The following is an 18,808-nucleotide window of genomic DNA, read 5'->3' on the forward strand; positions in this document are numbered from 1 at the left end:
CAAATATTACAAAATTAATTTACATTTCTCGTTCACTATTCTCGTTCGCGAACATCAATGAACTTAGAACTCATTGACCATGTGACGTATACACGAGCACATTTAATCGAATGTCCAAGCAGATAATAATGCTAATCGATGACCTAATAACCCTTCTCACTTTTAATGCCGAGTGATAAAATTGAAATAAAATAAATAATGCAATAAATTTAATGCATTTTCTTGCAATATTTATATTTCATTTATTCGTTATATTGAATTATATCAAATAATTCTAACAGAAAGATAAAATCAATATATATAATACTTAAAACTAAATATCAAATTCATTAAAGGCTTTGCGGATTTGATTCAATTCTATCTCGAAAGAGATAGAAATGAATTTTTCAAATAATTGAAAATCCCTTTAAATCATGATACATAACAAAGATTACAAAAAAGTCACAAAATAAATTTACAAAGCAAGCATAATAGAATAAACAGATACAATTTCGTGACAATCTGCATAAACCCGAAGGCGGGACTTCCACTCCTGAATGGAAGCTAACCTAGTGCCTTTCTCTGATCTTACCTGTTTAAAATTAAAGTTTTCACATTCACTCAGAAAAGTATGCCACCTGCCTGCCTATTATCTATATTTAAAAAGAACAAACATACACACCAATACATTCTCTCGCATACACTAAGATGCCTAGTGGTATGTGTGAGAACCGTGGGAGAATGCCCTGGGGCATCTTCGAAGCTCCAGTTCAATTACATGTTTTCCAAACTTTATGCTAATGGGAATACGTACTGATTGCCGTAATTCGGCAGCACAAACAGCTGAAAAGGCTAGTGATTATTGCATAAAACACCAAATAAAAAATACAGGTATCAAAGTTTCCACAAATAAATGTGGTAGCTTTATTATCCAAAACGATATTAAAAATCAGAATATTTGTATCATACACGTAACTTTACAAATTATTTTCACTCAATATTAATAACTTTTAATAATGTGCGATAGTATTTATTCAAAAGTGATGTACAATGCATACTACTTAATACACACAAATAGGGGCTCTTCTCGTTTTTTTCTTGATACCTGTGGTATCCCGCGTCTTTAGTTTTTAGTGCATTTGTTATCTTTCTGAACGTATCTGATGTGATAGTTTGTACTTTCATTTGGTTATTATATAGAAAAGAGGTAAAAGAAGGATAAAAAAAAATAGCGAAAGAAATACAAAAGAAGAAAGAAACTGTGATAATAAGGGAGTTTAAAAACGCGTTTTGTATTGAGCACGCATAAATGTGTTTACAAAGGTATGTTTATTTCCAGACAATATCCCAACCGAGATTGAAACAAAACAACCAAGCTTTCGACTCTCTCAAGGATAAACAGAAGAGAAAGATCTCCATTCCTCTTCCGTCCTTCGACACGTTAAAACCAACAAAAAAGGTAACGTAATCAATTATTTATTATTACTATATTAAATTACTTATATATTATTTTGAAAAAAAGAAATTACTTATGAACATTGTATGTTCTAATGTTTATTTTATTAGTTCAGTATAGACCTTCTTGTTTCTTCGGTTAAATTCATTTAATTAGTTCGTGCAATCAATAAATGTATTTTCTTTTACACCTGCTGCTATGCTCGTGTTAGTGGTGGTGAAATCGAGTAAATTAATGCTCGAATAAAAATGCTTCGACCAATAAAGCATGTAATATTGTTTTATATCCTTTGCTTCATATTTAGTTAATCTAATCATGAATAATTTTGATATATCTTAGATATTAGCAATAAATAAGCATGAAATATATTCAATATTATATAACAAATATAAATAGATCCTTTTATAATTTCGTGTAACTGTCTATCGATTGTAAGTTTCTTCTCATTCTTTTTTTTCTTTCTCTCCGTACTTTTATTCTCCCTCGTTTCATGAAATTTTATCTTTACCGTTGTCTAAGAAGTTTCGCTTGCGAAAAGTTAGACACCTATAAAGTGTTTTAGCATTAAAATTTAGAAATATTACGAAAAATGGAGTTAATAGCTTTGGCTTTTGAACGACTTCATTATTAATTAAGTATGGAGTTTCGCATACCTTTAGGCACTCTCTAACAGATTATTCTAAAATCGACGTTTATTTTATCCTCGAAGTTATGTATCCCAATTCTCTCTCTCACATACATACATACAAACAAACACATTGACTCAGACAAGTAATCTGATGTTTCCAAATGTACTGTCGTCATCTGCAGCCATGGATTTCACGTATTCGTACTTGACTCATAGTTGCTTCCACATCTTCGTTTGTCACCAAACTCTCCAACAGCTATTATCTAATTCCTACACAATTCTCCATGAGTATTTGATATTCTCTCTCGTTTAAGAAAGTTTGAATACATTCCAGTACAAGGAAAGGAATGCTTCGAATACTACCATCACGATTAACTAGAAAGATAATACATGACAATTGCTCTAACAGTAATTGTCAATTTCATCAAAACGAAAAGACATAAAGTGAATTAATAGAGAAGAGTTAAACATTTACATTTTTTCTTTTCCAATTCATTCGAAAAACGTCAAACAACAAAACTGGTGTGTGTACTTATGTACGCACGTAAGAAGTTATACTTCTTTGCAGTACCAAAACGAATATAACCTCAAAAATAACTTCCAAAAAAAACTTCAAAGAAAAAAAATAATTATTATTATATATATATATAAGATAATATATATAAGAAAGAATAAAAAAAAGAAAAAGAAAATATGAAAATATAGATATCAGTCCACACTAAATATAAGAGAGATATATCGAATTACTTCACGCGTCAACAGCTATGGCGCGGTTACAGCATTAGTTCTCGTTTCGATCATTTAAGTAAAGCAGCGCTGAGTGCGATTAGTATTTGGATGGGTGACCCGCTTGAGAAAAAAAGGGGAAGAAGGAAAAGAAGACAACTTCATGCCGTATACTTGAAATCGCATTGCCGCGCGTCGTAAATACTAACAAACTTCATGGTGTCGTTTTTCCAGACGCTCGGATCAAAATCCACTCCCCATTACATTTTCCCCAACGCGCCAAAAGAAGTATAACTTCAAAAATCATTTCAATTAGGATAATGAAATATGAATAATTCGATTTTCATTTTGATTTACTTAAAGAAAAACAAGACCCCCGTCTGATACTGATTCACTTATTGATGACACTACGATAAATGTCCGCGAACACGATACGGTTGCCTTAACAGCGTTGTAAACTCAACATAAAATGTTCACGATAAAATTGGATGGCTGATAACAACCGGATAGATGGTTACCGTCAGTATTATGAAACACGAACGTGCAATGTCGAGAATTAATGCGATAAAATAGAAACGTTACGACGCTAACGTCCAAACTGTTTTACGCTATCTCTGAACATCTCCAATCTGGATGCACCCAACGAGCATACATACATACGCACACATATAACAACTATAAAAATAAATAAAGATATGCATAGATAGAGAACCAACAACAATTACCAGTCTTTATAAAATTTCTTTCCCTGTATACGAAAGCTTCGTAATTCATACTAGAGTGGATATTTTTTCGTTAACATAGACGACGCTGAATCTCGACGTTTCTGGTAAACAAAGAAATCGGACAGAAGAAATGCGAATGACTCTAGAGTTTACAATTCAAAGATCTCTATTTTCTTAGCTTCTATTTTTCTACTTTTTATCTTTCTCTTCTTTATATATATATATATATAGGTATATATCTTCATTGGCGATACTTTTTACGCAGCCATCTCTATTCCAATCTCTATTTCTCTTTCTTTCTTTTTCTCTATGAACGATCGAGTAATCTACTCTTGTAAGTTCGAACACGGCACTGATAAAAGTCCTATCGGTGACGTTAAGCGATAGCTGCTTTAAGGATAGCTCGATAGCGACGAAATCTTTTTGAAATGATTGCAGAAAATGTTCGAACGACAAAAAAAATGTTCATCGTTATTTTCCAATTTCAAGGAAAAGTTTTTTTTCTTATTGGTTTTATTTATTTTATTTTATTTTTATTCGTAATAATAACTATCATTTTATCAAAGACAATTTGTCGCGTTGTTTAATATCTAATCATTTTGAAAGCAACACACTTATGAAATTTATTGTTACATTAGGCGAACGAATGAAAATCTGTGTAAAGCGAATATGATGGCAATTAATTTGATAATGAAAAGACTGATGTAACACGACACACTCGATACCAACAAGCTTAGCTTTCCTTTCACCGAGCAACCGTCTATCCGTCCAATATCGATCGACTTTACTACAAAATACGAAGCGAGCATCCTAAAGGCCTAATACAATATGACCTTTATTAAGTAACAAAATTTTCCCTGTATCAGGAATAAGACAGTAATTTCACACATCAACAAATTTGCACTCTACTTCGTATTTCACTATTGAGCGATAAGATCGAACTCTTGTTTGTTTTTTTCTTTTTTTTTTTTTTAGTTTTCTGCGTTTTCACATAAATAATACAAGAAAATAAGAACAAAGAAAAGATTTTCAAACTTGAAATATCTTACTTCCGTTAAAAAAATTAAATGCAATTTTTTATAGTCATGGTCCTTCTATAATTTAATTCGTTTTCGTGTTAAAAAATAATGTAATTTTAAATATGAATATGAGAGAGAGATACAGTATAAGTTATAATAATATATGTAGGAAAAACACATGATATATATGTATTAGTATAACTAACTACTCTCTACACCATTAATTCCCGAAGTGTGCTGTGAAACCGAGAAATATTATACAATTTTTATAATTTTCATTCCATTTACGGCTTCTTTGTTCTACGAAGCTGGTTTTTCGGCAGATGCTGTGATAAAATTCAAGTATCGTACGAAAATCAATGTCGAAAAGGATGACTGTGTCCGTTCAATTTCGCGATTTAAGAAAATATGCGGCGACTATAACAAGCTCATCCATCCATTAATTATTATAATTAATTGAATTTGTTCAATTATAATGTTTGTAATCTAAAATGTGTTTTATCTATTTTTACCTAACCCGTGCAAAAAATTATTTAATATTTCGCAAAGTGTTCTTATTAGAATTGGAAAAATTTGAATTCAACCAGGACACGAGAATCGAAAAAATTCGGAAACTAGTGTTCTGCACTATACTGTACCATAACTAATACCTAATAAACGTCAACTTTTGATTATAAAACAATAATATTAAAAAATATAAATATATGAGTGTATTACTTTTAGATGTTATTATAATAAGTAATACATACATTTTTGAAAAAATCAACGTATACGATAAAAAAAAGGTTGCTTTTTTAAATTGAAGTTTTTAATATGAAAAGAAAAAAATAAGAATTGAAATAAATATATTATTGTTTTTCTCTAAAGCAGATTGAAGAAAATTGCTGAAAAGCTTGTGACCCGTTCTCTCATCACATTTATCATCTTTATTATCTTGTTCCAAAATCCTTATATTATATCTTGTGAAAAATGTAAAAAAGAGAAAGGATGAATGAAGATGAAGGGGAAGGAAATTCTTAACGTGCCATGTGCACGGCAAAACGTCGTTGATGCTGAAGTGTAGTATTTATATGCAGAAAGGAGATATTTCCATCCGGACACCGGATGCAATTTGAAGGCGTTAAATCCGGTAACAGGGGCTCCGTGCAGCCTGACGCACCGATATTCTACTCGATGTGCGACATTTTACGTGTACGTATGTGTACACCAAAATACAAACACATTTTCAGTACATATGTACATAGAGATCGATACATATTTATACACCCATTCGGAAATACATGTATACTGACAGTAAAAAAAAACTTTTATTTTCATTAAACGTCATATCGTCGATAGTATCTAGGTATAAAAAAAAGTTTTCAATAATTTTTTTTTTTTCTACTACAAAAAACAAAACGAACGGTCCGTAATACGCATATTTTTTTAATTTCCTGATACTATAATTAGAGGAAATTCGAAACTTTTCGTTAGAAACAAGATCAAAAAAGGAACGAATTTTGTTCTCTTCGAAATATAACGAACAATCTTTTAGTGATATTTGAAATTTAAAATAATAGGATATCTCTTCTTTCCTATTGAAGGAAACAACAAATATTTTTGACTAATTAATTAATATTTCATTTAGGAAGGAACTCTTTCGAACGAGTTTCAGAACAAAATGGAATAAAATTTTGTTTCCAGTTATTATATAATATATACCTCTCCTAGTTGTTTACTTGGACAATAAAACATGTTTATTCAATTCTAAAATAACAAAACGAAATAAAGAAAGAAAAATTTACTTAAACGATAATCCTACAATCAGACAACTATAATATCTTGAATAATAATGAACTTTATCAAGGAGTCTTATTAATTTGAAATATATTTTATTATAAAAGAGTTTAATATAAGAGAAAAATATCGATTGAAAAGTAAATCGGGTGCGTCCCTCTACGTTCAAATAAAATATAATTATAAAGTTCGAAATATTAAACAAAAAATATTATTATACAGATATACATACATGCATACATAAGTATTTGTATCATACGAACACACCTGGCGTATCGTGATCGCATATTCTAACGTAACGACCGACTCTTCTACTGAATAACCATAAGCAACGACGCGTACAAAGCTAAAAACAGGTCGAAATCGCGATCGAGCTCGTACCTACGGATATACATTAATACGTACAAGACTATGTATGAATAAGAGTGGAATATTAATAAACATTAGGATTTCACTTAAATTCCGAAATTAGACACGTTGAGTTTCAAATGATCTCTTCCAAGAACTCGTCGCCACGCACTTCCGTTCCATTTTCTTTAAATTTTCAATATTAGTTAAAAAAACATATAAGATATAGAACGTAAACTAAACTTAACCTCAAACTTGTTATCAATAAACAAATTTATCTTTGGTTTCATGATTCAACAATGTATGACATGATAACATTTTTCTCTATCACTCTCTCTCTCTGTCTCTCTGTCTCTCTTTTTCGTAATTGAATTATTTATAAATAAATTTTACGAATCTTTCGAAACAAATCGTTCGTACCATACCTTAAAATAAAATATATCATAGGAGTTATAGTTTTTCTTCATAGATATAAATATATTTGTATAGATGATATAAATATACAATGAATATGTGAGATTAATTGGTGTGGTATCAAGAAAAAATTGCGTACCGTGAAGTAACGTAAACATCAATAACAATATGCGTTAATTCAATACCTGCTTTTTTCTTAGAGAAATCAGGATAATCGCGAGAAAAAGATATTCAGTTTTCTCCAGGTAATTAAAAGGACTCGCTACATTTTTCTTCGTCTGAAAAAGAGGGCACGAGTTGGAAAGAGAAGAAAAAAAATTCTCGGTCGTCGTGCCGGGAACGATAAGAAGAAGAAGAAGAAGAAAGAAAAAAGTAAGAAAAAGGGAAAAAAGCAAGAAACACGCACAACACGAAGCACGTGGGGGGTTACGATAGAAATAATTTATTGCAATCGGGGAGAAAGGAAAGAAAAAATGTGTAACACTAGACACGGTGGTGGTATAACGCAAATACACTTCGAGCGGGTTAACGTGGGAATCTAACACTGGTGTCGCATGCGATCTCGTTCCTGGTGTCCTATGGCGAATATAAAAAGGGCAGAAACCGCGACAGGATTTCGCACAAGACTCGGTGATACCGCGTGATTAATTAAGTGCACGACGATAAGTTGAGTGAGAGAGAGAGAGAGAGAGAGAGAGAAAGAAAGAGAGAATAGTTTAGGTAGTGGCTGTCGTAGTGGGGTGGAAATGAGAAGGGGACAAGAGTCCCACACCGGTGGAGTACTTCATCGCAATGATAGAATGGACCTGCCGCTTCCAGACACGTGTAATTCAAGATGGTGAACGAGAACAAGCCGAGCCATTCAATCACCTATGCTTCTCTCTCTGTCTCTCTCTTCCTCTCTCTTCCTCTCTCTCTTTATCTATCTCTATCTCTGTCTTTCGATCGGTCGATCGTCGATGCACATCAACGAATTTCCAATCGACATTTAATTTTCCCTAGAGACAACGACCAGAACTACCTTTTAAATTCCGTAGGAAAACAGTCTGCATTCAACTGATTTACTCGCACACATCTTTCCTTATGTCGGTGTTAAGAGAAGAGAGAAAGAGAGAGAGAAAAGGAGAAAGATATAGGCAACAATGTAATCTAATACCTTGTGCAATTCGTCAACGTAGAAAAATAGCAGGGGACCGAGTCTCGCCAATAATTCTTGAAGTTCCTTCTCTTACCAAATTTCTACACGTCTACGCTCTAATGTTCTTTTCTTTTTTTTTTTTCTTTATTAAACAATTTATCCAACGCCTTTACGTATAATCTCGCTCGTCGAAGTGGCACAAGATTCGTAACAAACGATTGCTTATGTTAGCGAAGAATTACTGCAACGAGGAAAGGTTGTTCATAAATCAACGAACGCGTATCCACGAGAATTATCGATTTCATTTAAACGGCGTACTAAATGATCACGACGTGATCGAGTAAAATCAACTGTAACCCTTAGCTTAGCCAGGAAAAAGTACGACACACATTAAGTTGAAAAACAATGGCTTTTCTCGTAAAATAACCGTAAGGACAAATGAACATAACATTAATTGCTAAATATTCTAGCTATTTTAAACACCCTAGAAATTATGACTATACAAAATATACGATTTGAAGAGATTTAGTTTTAAATATAATATGTATTATATTATGAATTAACTAAATGAAAATAGTCGTGTCCGGTGATGCTACCATGCCGAATAATAAAAATAAAGTAAATAGGAAAAATAAGAAAACGCAAGAACTCGAATAAATAAGAAAGTGAGAAATCGTAAGTGCACGTTTCTAATGCTACGTCCTGCTATCTGGTTTGAACTGTTTCTCTCTCTCTCTTTCTTTCTCTCTTTCTCTCAGTATCTAGCACGACGAGCCTGCAAGAATGAAGTGCCACTGGGTGGGACCGGAAACGAAAGCAGAATCCGCAAACTGCGCGTTGCCCTAGAATGATGAATGAAACGTAACTCCGGGCAACCGTTCGGGAGTGGTTGAAGGGTGGAGGTTGGATTGTAAGAGAGAGGAGAAGAAGCTAAAGGGTGAGAGAATACCTCTGCTATACCGCTGCGAATAGTTCACCACGTCTGTCCACCATCGTGAAACGAGGTATGCAATTTTCTGTCGCTTTTCAAGCCAACATACCGGAAGGGACCGCATAAAACGCCGGAACTGTTTGCTACGTTTGCACCTATCTTTGGGCTCGTAACACACACACACACACGCGAAAGTAACGCAAACGTATCAAGATAATGAACGTATCTGTCACTCAAATCGTCATCGAAGTGATCTTTTTTTTATACTTTTCTTCGTTTCTTCTACATAGAGCCTTAATTTGTTTAGTAAATAATAAAATTTAATCTGTTTTATAATTCCCGATATTTCATCAATAATTACAATTAAATTGATGATTGAGATGACGCAACAAGAACTACAGTTTTGATCCGTTATTGAACATTTTTCTCAAAAAGTCATCATCTGTAATAACAGCTAGTCCATCTGCCCGACATCATTTTCTACGCATACTTTTCATATACACTAATTACGTTAATACCAATAAACATGAAACTTGACAAAAAAAAAGCTGGTTTTTTTCATCAATTTCAAATTGCAGTTCTTGTTACACCAACTTATAGTAGATAACAAATTTGTACGAGCCCGTCAGAAAAAGTTATACATAGACAAGACCTTAAAAATTGATACTTTTTCTAATGGTAAATAATATTTGCAACTTATTTGGTTAATAAAAGATGAAGTGACATTTATTTTCTAACAGGATAATTAAATAATAATAATCTCAAAACTAATAACAAACGCATTCATTTTATTTTATATATTTTTCCAATGATTGACCAACTTGATTGAGAAATATATTTAACTTGAAGAAAAGATAACCTAAAAGTACTAAAATATTAATTTTTCAATTAATGCTAATTACAAGGACTCAATAAAGAAAAGAAAAGAAAAGAAAATGGAAGATTGAACATTATATTTAACTTTAAAAGAAAAAATAGTATATCTCAGGTAAATTTTATGGAACTCACCAGTAATAAGTATTTGAAAAGCAAAGAAAAGCAAAGGATATTATTCTTGCATTTTTAATTTTTTTTTTTTAGCCTCTACGATACCTTTCAAAGGTTTTTTAAATATAATTCCTTAAACATTCATTCGTTACCTTACGATATCGAAAATTCTACACAGCTGCCACAATACAAATGGTAACGATGAGAAAATACATATGTGAAGAAGATAAAATCATAAATTAGTATTTTAAGTTTGTCTTGTTCTCACGTTTTGTTTTATAAAAGAGTTAAAATATCCCCAGGAAATATTAAAGAAAACAAGAGAAGGAGAAAATGAAACAAAAAGAGAATAAAAAAGAAAGAATGAAAGGAAAAGAATGAAAATAAAAAAAAGCATACGATTGTTCTGATAAGTTGCTGTATTTAAGAGAAAAATATTTGCCAAAAAGAAAAGAAAAATATGACATATGACAAATTTGTATAATACAAAATTTAGAAATAATAATATAATAATAATGAAATAATATAAAAAAACAAAATAAAATGAAAAATGATGTAGATTACAAGTTATACGAATAATTTCGTAAAATGTATGGTATCTTTGATTGTTCGTCGAATCAGAATACAACTACAGAAAGTTTTAGGTAAACACAAAAGAAAGTAGTATTCAGTGCAAGCCTTTTTAAATGAGGTACAATAACGCGAACGCAAATAAAGGAAAATACAATTACATTGCTCGGAAACAATAGGCAATAAACGATAAGTGTAAACAAAGGTTTTTTCCTATTTTAATCTCCTTCATCTTTAATACCGGGATCCATCCACAATATCATCCTTTCAACATTCTACCCTACTCTCGCCAAAGCCTTTTTAAACAAACATTGTACACTTGGTATTTCAAATTTATGCTTTCAAGAAGAGTTTCAGAGATGTTATCTTTTTATTTTCTTTTTCTCTCTCTCTATATATATATATCTCTTCCTACCTATACATATATCTTCACAGACGAATATCAGCATTTTCATTTTCCGCGTAATTACATCTCGACCATGTCATCAAGCTCAGGTAGCACTGTACGACGATTTTTCTCTCTAACGACGATTTTTAGTGACACCGAAATCTAGGTCATTTGATAGACAAGAATTAGAGAAAAAAAAATACTATCGTACTCTTATAAATGTCTCTCCTCGACGCTTTCGTATACGTTAAGAGATATTTATCTCTGTTAATAATTTTACAAATATTTTATTCTACTTTTAATTATTTACTTAATTAAGTAAATATTTTTATACATTTTTTCTTAAATGTGAATAACGAAAAACACAATAGATTTCAGAAGTCTGATATTAAAAGAATAATGTTTGATTTAATAAATCCAATTAATCGAAGTATTTTTACACGAATGTACGAATTACCAACAGTTAAGTGTCGGTCACAACATGAAGAAAGATATTCGCGTTCATTGTATATTACCGACAAAGCTAAGAAACGTTTCATATGAGTTAAATGTTATCTTACGTAAATAATTTTTAATGCCAAGATCTGCCGATAATGATAATTATTATGATTATCAACCTACAAGATTTGAATTTAACACTTTCCATTCTTAGGTGTAGAAATTAATTTGATATCTTTTTTTCTTAATTCGGAGATTTTATTACAAATACTAGATGTAGGATTGTTTTAAAATATTCACCGCTATTTTCTATAATCTTTTATCATCTTCTGAGTAACATATAAATGTCATGAAATCTTCTATGCATTTTCGAACCTTTTCAACCGACTTGAAGAGCATTAAAAAGTTTGCATAAAACCTCAATAGCTAAACAAAAATTCACACACATGACGTTTCCACATTTATAATTATTAATAACTAATTATATAATTAATTAATAAAGTTATCAAGTTTTAAATAAGCATTTTATTAACAATTTAGCGCACTTATTCATTTTTTCTGCTGTTGCAAACTACGTTGCTTTACTTAGAAATAAAAAAAATGTTTTCACATTTTCAATCATCAATAACTAATTACATAATTAATTTAAAAAGTTAGCAATTATAGATTTTGAATTAGTAAATAGCTAGCAATTAAATGCACTTAATAATTTTTTTCAGCTATTACAGTTTTATGTTAACTTTTTAATGCTAATGAGACCAGATCCGGAAAGTAAGCTGCACAAGGGAGAACTTTCCATTCTAAGGTAAAAATTACGTGCTTAAAGCAACGTATGACGTGAACGTTGTCATATTGCAAAATAAGGTGCCTTGTCCGTGGTCGGTAAGCGACCATTTTCATTTTAGTTCATTGTATAAAGTGATTATCTGCTGTTGGTAGTAGTCTACAGTTATTGTTTGACCATGTGGAAACAGATCGTGGTTGATGCTTCGGAAACTTCATAGTACAAAAAGGAGGCCTTTTTTCAAATGAATAGTCGGAAATTTCCACTTTGAAATCGTTGTTACTACTTTTTGCACCTTCTATAAAATAAAGTGTCCCTTTTCTAATGTCGCACAAATCATATTAGTAGTTTCAACAGCTAATTTTTTAATTTGAAGTACGAAAAGTGTTCAGTGACGCAAGTGATTCTTCTGACACGCTATAACGTTTTCGATTGTATTTCGAAGAACGCTAGTACATTCTATTTTTCATAACCGAAAGAACGCTCTTTTACATGCCGTCAATAACATGAGAAATTCGAATTAGAACGGAAGTAAAATGATTGTTATAAAACAAAAATACTGAAATAATTCTTATACCTAATAATTATAATATAGATATATAATAGGAAACAATAACATCTGTAGTTTATTTTCTTTATTCTTATTAGAAGTAAAACTCATTCTTTTTTTATCGATTAGATCTAACATCAAATATTTTTCTACAGCACAATCGAGATATTATTAAGAATATAATTAAGCAGCCAACAAATTACAATTTATTCCTTTTTTATAATATTATATTAAGCAAAGAATATTACACATTTTTACTAATATTATACATCTCATATAATAAAAGATTATATTAAATAATTAAGAAAGTAAGAATACTTTTGGCGACTTTCTTCCAAAACAGAGTAATAATAGGTACTAGATTATAAAAGACGATAATACAATGATCCTATGTAACAACATTCAAGGGTTATTAATAAGTAATTGACAAGATAGTTATTTGTATTAAGAAATTATAATTATTCTTTTATTATCTCATTTCAACATACGTCAAATATTTAACTATAAGTAAAGAACAACTAATCAAGAATTCAAAAAAATAAAAATTAGCCTATACTATATAATTCTAAGAACTTGTTTAATATAACGCATTGTTCTTAGATTGCGGAATCAAGTATATGGTTGCATTTTTCGGTAAATTCTGCAAAACTTCAGCTTTCATAAGATTTAGGGGATTGTTTATAAAATCAATTTTTATTACTGGTAAAGACTGGCTAAGCGATAAAGATTCTAAAGTTTTAAAAACGTTATTTGACAAATTAAGATAACGAAGATTTCTTAAATTATGACTCCATTTGTGAGGTAATTGTTCTAAAACATTATTATCCAAATGTAGTTCTTCTAACAATTCAAGTTTAGAAAATGCATGTTTATGAATAGAATTAATTTCATTATTACTTAAATACAATTTCTTCAAAATTGGTGCATTTACAAAATGAGGAACAATTTCCTTCAACTTATTATAAGTCACTGATAAAATGGATAAGTTTGATAAGCGATGTTTCATAGAGATTGAAAATAATTTGTTATGGTCTAAATAAATGTTTTCTAATGAATCAAATTCATCATTTTGTGCTATTGAAATACTTTCTAGTTCGTTATTCGAAAGATCAAGAGTAACTAATTTTTTCATTTTTTGAAAGATTCTTTCATCTATTTGGCTTATATGATTATTCGATATCCAAAGATATTTCAATTTCGGCATTTCATCGATCCATACGCCTTCATTATAATAATAATCAACGATACCTCTAATGTCATTACCTTCTAGCACCAATTCAACTAAATTAGTATAAGCACGTAAGTCAACATTATAAAGATTATTATTCGTCAGATAAAGATTCGTTATATTGTGATTAAATAAAAAACCATCGAATTTTCGCAAATTATTATAAGATAAATCCAAATAACTTAATCTAGGAAATACACGTATTTCATTTGCAGAATTATAAACATACTGAAAATCATTTTGCGAATTTATAGAAGATATTTTGTTATTACTTAAATCTAAATAACGGAGTTCCGGATACTCTCCTAATATTTCCAATGTTTGCTCGTAATACAATGATTGATTTGCGAGTATTAATACTTTCAAATTATTATGACCATTAAACGAAAATACAGATGGAATTGAGTTTCCAGCAAGATTTAAATATTCCAAAGCCGGTAAACTATTAAATGCACCGGACGCGACTGATTCTATATGGTTTCCTTCAAAGTTCAAACATGTTGTAAACGGAGATTTATGGAAGTCTTTTCCAAGTCTTTTTATAAACGTATCTGAAAAATTAAACAATGAGTCAAATTTATGGCAATTTACTTTTAAAATATTTTTTTCAGTATCTGAATCCTCTGTGATCGGATCCTCCGTATTTGAAATCTCTATATCGGATTTCTCAGTATTTAAATCCTTCTTATGAATAACTTCATCTATGTTTATATCTTTATAAATGTTAGAAACTACGGATAATGCTGCATCTTCTTTCTCATAGTAGTCGTAATCTTTCTCATAGTAGTCGTAATCTTTCTCATATCCAGAGATATAATCATCGTTATTCGTATTCAGCGGTAACGATAATGAAATGCTGTCTTCGGTGGATTGCAGTAGTCCAATTCTGAACAATGCCAGAAAACTTAAAATGCCAAATATTGCACCTTGTGTTTGCTTGTTCATGATGTTTTTTGCCTAGAACATTAAATGTATGCGTTTCAAATTTTATGGGATGAAACTACTTGAGAGCCAGAAAAATGCACATTTTATCTCTATAATATAATATTTTTACTAAACTTTAAATTTTAAATAGGTATGAAAAATAAGTATGCTGTATGATGTACATAAAGATTTAAACAAAAAAATATATATTAATTGCAACAACCAAAAATAAAAAACCCCTTTGTATTATGTTTTACATTTTTACATATTATAATAAGAATAATAAAAAGTGACTATGTATATGTTACGGGAGATCTTAAGAATCCTTGTCATCAATCTGTTGACTCGGATATTCTCAACAATGTCCACTAAGATTGGGCAACGTATATTTGGAGCACAATTTTCGTAAATTCAACCACTTCTTTTAAATATATGAAATTTTTGTGAAATTCTATATTTTTTTGTAATGCTTATAATCTTCCGAAAAATCTACTAAATAAATAGTTGTTTTATGAAATTGTTTGTTTTTAAATGCATAAATTAATGTTATCGATTAACGTTAATTGCCGAGTTATTAGATAAGTATTACTCTATGAATTATGATTAAATAAATCGCGAAACTCACTTCTAAGCTTGTTTCTCCTAAGGTCAGCTTTTCTTATTGATCAATCCTTCAGCTATGACACTTTATCAACGTCTGAATCCAAAATGAGTAAGCCGTGCAGTCATAATATATACTTCGAGGTATAAAAGAGTCATTCATTCATATCTAATCAAAACGATATCAAATATATCTATATGCATTTGATATATATTTATATAAACATACAAATAAGCGTGATTGTATATTATAGTTAATATTTTTTATGCGACGCCGATAAACCCAGAGTGTTTATGTATACCCTATTAAACCGATAAAAAGCAAAGAGGAATATAAGAAAAATGAGTGATAATAGGAGTGTATCTGAGTGAGAGCGAGTTAGCTTCAAAGGTACTGGCCAAGGACAATGTGTATGTATTATATGTACACTATATGTATAAAAACCGCTTGGCATTGTGACCAATGCCTAGGTCTCACTTCTCTGTGTGCATGACGGTCTCACTTTCCTTATAACATATATAAGTCAGCCAGATGTTTCCTTATTAGTCTTTTTCTAATGTGAGTAGTGTACGTCTCTATGGCTAGTTGGTTGGGGTGTACCGCGACTCTCTCTTTTTATTTTGTTGTGAAATTTTTTATTTCGTCCATTTATTTTCGTTAGTCCTAGGTCTTTTCGTACATCTTCATTTCGTATGAGCCATGATGCGTCGACTATGGTTCTTAATATTTTTGATTGCATTAATTCTAGCTTTACTATACGATTTGTTGCTACCGTTCCCCATAGTGATATCCCATAGATCCATGTAGGTTTTATAATGGATTTATAAACTCTTAATTTATTTTTCGTACCCATGAAATCGCTGGATCTAAATCTCAATGTAGAGAATTTTTTTAAATTTTTTATTCCTTATTTTCGTCATTGTATAAATCATAATTTTTAAATACTCAAAATTCCATAAGAAATTATTCTTGTTTAAAAATAACGTAGAAATATTCCTGAGAAAAGACGATATTTGAATGCCAACCATGGTTTTTTCCCAAATACAAATATTACGTTGTCACAGTTACATGATTAAAGTATCTCGAGTTAAAACCGTTATCTGACAAATAAAGGCGCGTCAAACGAGGAAATGAAAAAATTCGTTACGTCGATAATTCATATAGATTATTGTCATTAATATCTAAATGCGTAACATTATGTAAGAAACTTTTTAATGGTGCTGCAATTTGTTTGTTTGAAACTGAGGAATTTAGACTTTCATTATTGTCTAAAGTCTTATTAAATGCTGTATGAATTAAATTTAATTGGGTAATACTGTGTGGTTAAATAATGTTAAAAAGTTTTCGAATATAGTTCCTATATAGTTCCGTCGAATATTAAGACAGGACAAATTTATAACAGCTTTAAAAGTATTCGAAGAGATATCCTCGATTTTATTGTTCTCGAGATTAATAGATTTCACAGGATTACTAACAACGAAATTGTCTCCCACTACCTCCAAACCCGTATTAAGAAGGTTCACACACAATCTTCTGTTCCAGATTGTCGCATTTGTTCTACAAAATAGAAACTGAGGCTTCCTTTGAATTTTTCCGAATAAGTCAAGATCTATATAACAATTAAACCGTTAATAATTCCTATATACATTTGCATTTAGTATTTAAAATTTGTATTTTATTAAAAAGCAAGCACAATGATAAATGTACTTAAATTTCACATGATGAATACGATCTTCAACTAAAACGGAATTTCTAATATATCATATTTCTCATTTTTGCTTTTTTCGAGTAGCGTGAAATAGAATAATATTTTGAAAAGGCAATAACGGCAGAAAATAAAACAGCTCAAGAAATATATATACATATGAGAAAATAATTTTAAATACAATTCATATAAATAAATATGTTATTTTAATCTCATCTATTATCCTTTTTATATAGTACATGTATATTATGAACGATATTTTCGTCAATTATCGCAGCATCAAATAAATATATCTTCTTCTTATTATTTTTATTAGTACTTCGTCCTGTTATAATAGCATTTTTATTGCTATTTGTGGGAGTGATTTATTGTTTTTACCGAGGGTAGGTTGGCTAAGCTTCACCCTCGAACCCTCTCCTTTTGTCTAGGCTTGGGACCAGCTCTAGGATGTTAACTAGGCGGAGTCTTGGCATCAACGGCACAACACGGTATTCCCAAGCGGTTCACCCATCCAAATACTAAACGTGCCCAGCGCTGCTTGACTTAGTGATCGAACGGGAACTAATGCTTTCAGCGCGTCATGGCCGTATTATAATTTTGTAAAATACCTCATGAAACATCTACTTTCATAAAAATAAAATGATCGTTTGGTAAATCCATTTCGATTATTGGTAGAGATTCGCATAGCGACCACGATTCTAATAAATTACAATTATTTTTGGACAAATTAAGATTACGAAAGTAATTTGATTTCTTATTTGATTTGGTCAATAAATTAATCAAACTATTACTGTATTTATGTAATTTGTCTACAAATTTTAATTTAAAAACTGCATCCTTTTAATCAATGGATTACAAATATTAGTATCGTTTACAGAAATTGCTATGAACTAAAGATAAAATGAATGCAGAGCTATCTATAATATAAATTAAAGATAACAAATGCTATTATATTGTCTAATAATAAATATAAGCTTTGTAATGAAGCTAATTGTAAGTAAAATTATCTCCTATTTTGTTATTTGAAAATTTCATTAAAACTAATTTACATACTTTCATAGATACATACATTTTTATTAGGATTAATTACAAACAAACAAAATATTTATTAAAATTATAAAAAAATTTCCAACCTTTTTATTAAAATCATCGAGTTGTAAATCTGTTATTTTTAATTAAAAAAAAGAAATAAATTTTTTAAATAGTCAACATGTAAAAATTAAAAGTTTACAAAATTTTAATAAAGAAGTCAAATAATCTTTCTTATTTAAAAAAACATTTTTTAAAACAGAAAATTATCGCCTTTTTAAATATGTACCTTTCCTCCTTAATAAACAAATTGCTCAGACGCCGATATGTTCATACGTTGCATCATATATTGAAAGACAACGTTCAGATATCATCATCATTAGTTTATAATTTGTGTTGATATTTGCTTAAGATTTGTTTTTAAATTAACTTTTTTTTATCAGCCAGAAATAATTACAAAATAT

At 30.2% G+C, this 18,808-nt stretch overlaps 1 protein-coding gene across 1 annotated transcript; it reads right to left on the reverse strand.

Moving 5' to 3' along the window:
• Positions 1 to 13,434: 13,434 nt before the first annotated feature.
• On the reverse strand, positions 13,435 to 18,386 carry LOC122516046 (leucine-rich repeat-containing protein 15-like). The gene is made up of 3 exons (XM_043633576.1): positions 18,365 to 18,386; positions 16,927 to 17,219; positions 13,435 to 15,042 (listed from the first exon to the last, which is right to left on the reverse strand). The coding sequence occupies exons 1-3, from the start codon at positions 18,384 to 18,386 to the stop codon at positions 13,435 to 13,437; spliced, it is 1,923 nt and encodes a 640-aa protein (XP_043489511.1).
• Between the last annotated feature and the right edge of the window lie 422 nt (positions 18,387 to 18,808).

The sequence above is a fragment of the Polistes fuscatus genome, unplaced genomic scaffold (assembly GCF_010416935.1).
Source record: "Polistes fuscatus isolate 324 unplaced genomic scaffold, CU_Pfus_HIC Scaffold2, whole genome shotgun sequence".
NCBI lineage: Eukaryota > Metazoa > Arthropoda > Insecta > Hymenoptera > Vespidae > Polistes > Polistes fuscatus.

Excerpts from the sequence above, each read along its gene's own strand:
- LOC122516046 (XM_043633576.1), bottom strand. The coding sequence starts at position 18,386 with ATGTATGTATCTATGAAAGTAT. Across the intron at positions 17,220-18,364 it reads GTATGTATCTATGAAAGTAT|ATCTTGACTTATTCGGAAAA; the intron begins GTAAATTAGTTT and ends ATTGTTATATAG. Across the intron at positions 15,043-16,926 it reads TAACATTATTTAACCACACA|GCAAAAAACATCATGAACAA; the intron begins GTATTACCCAAT and ends TTAATGTTCTAG.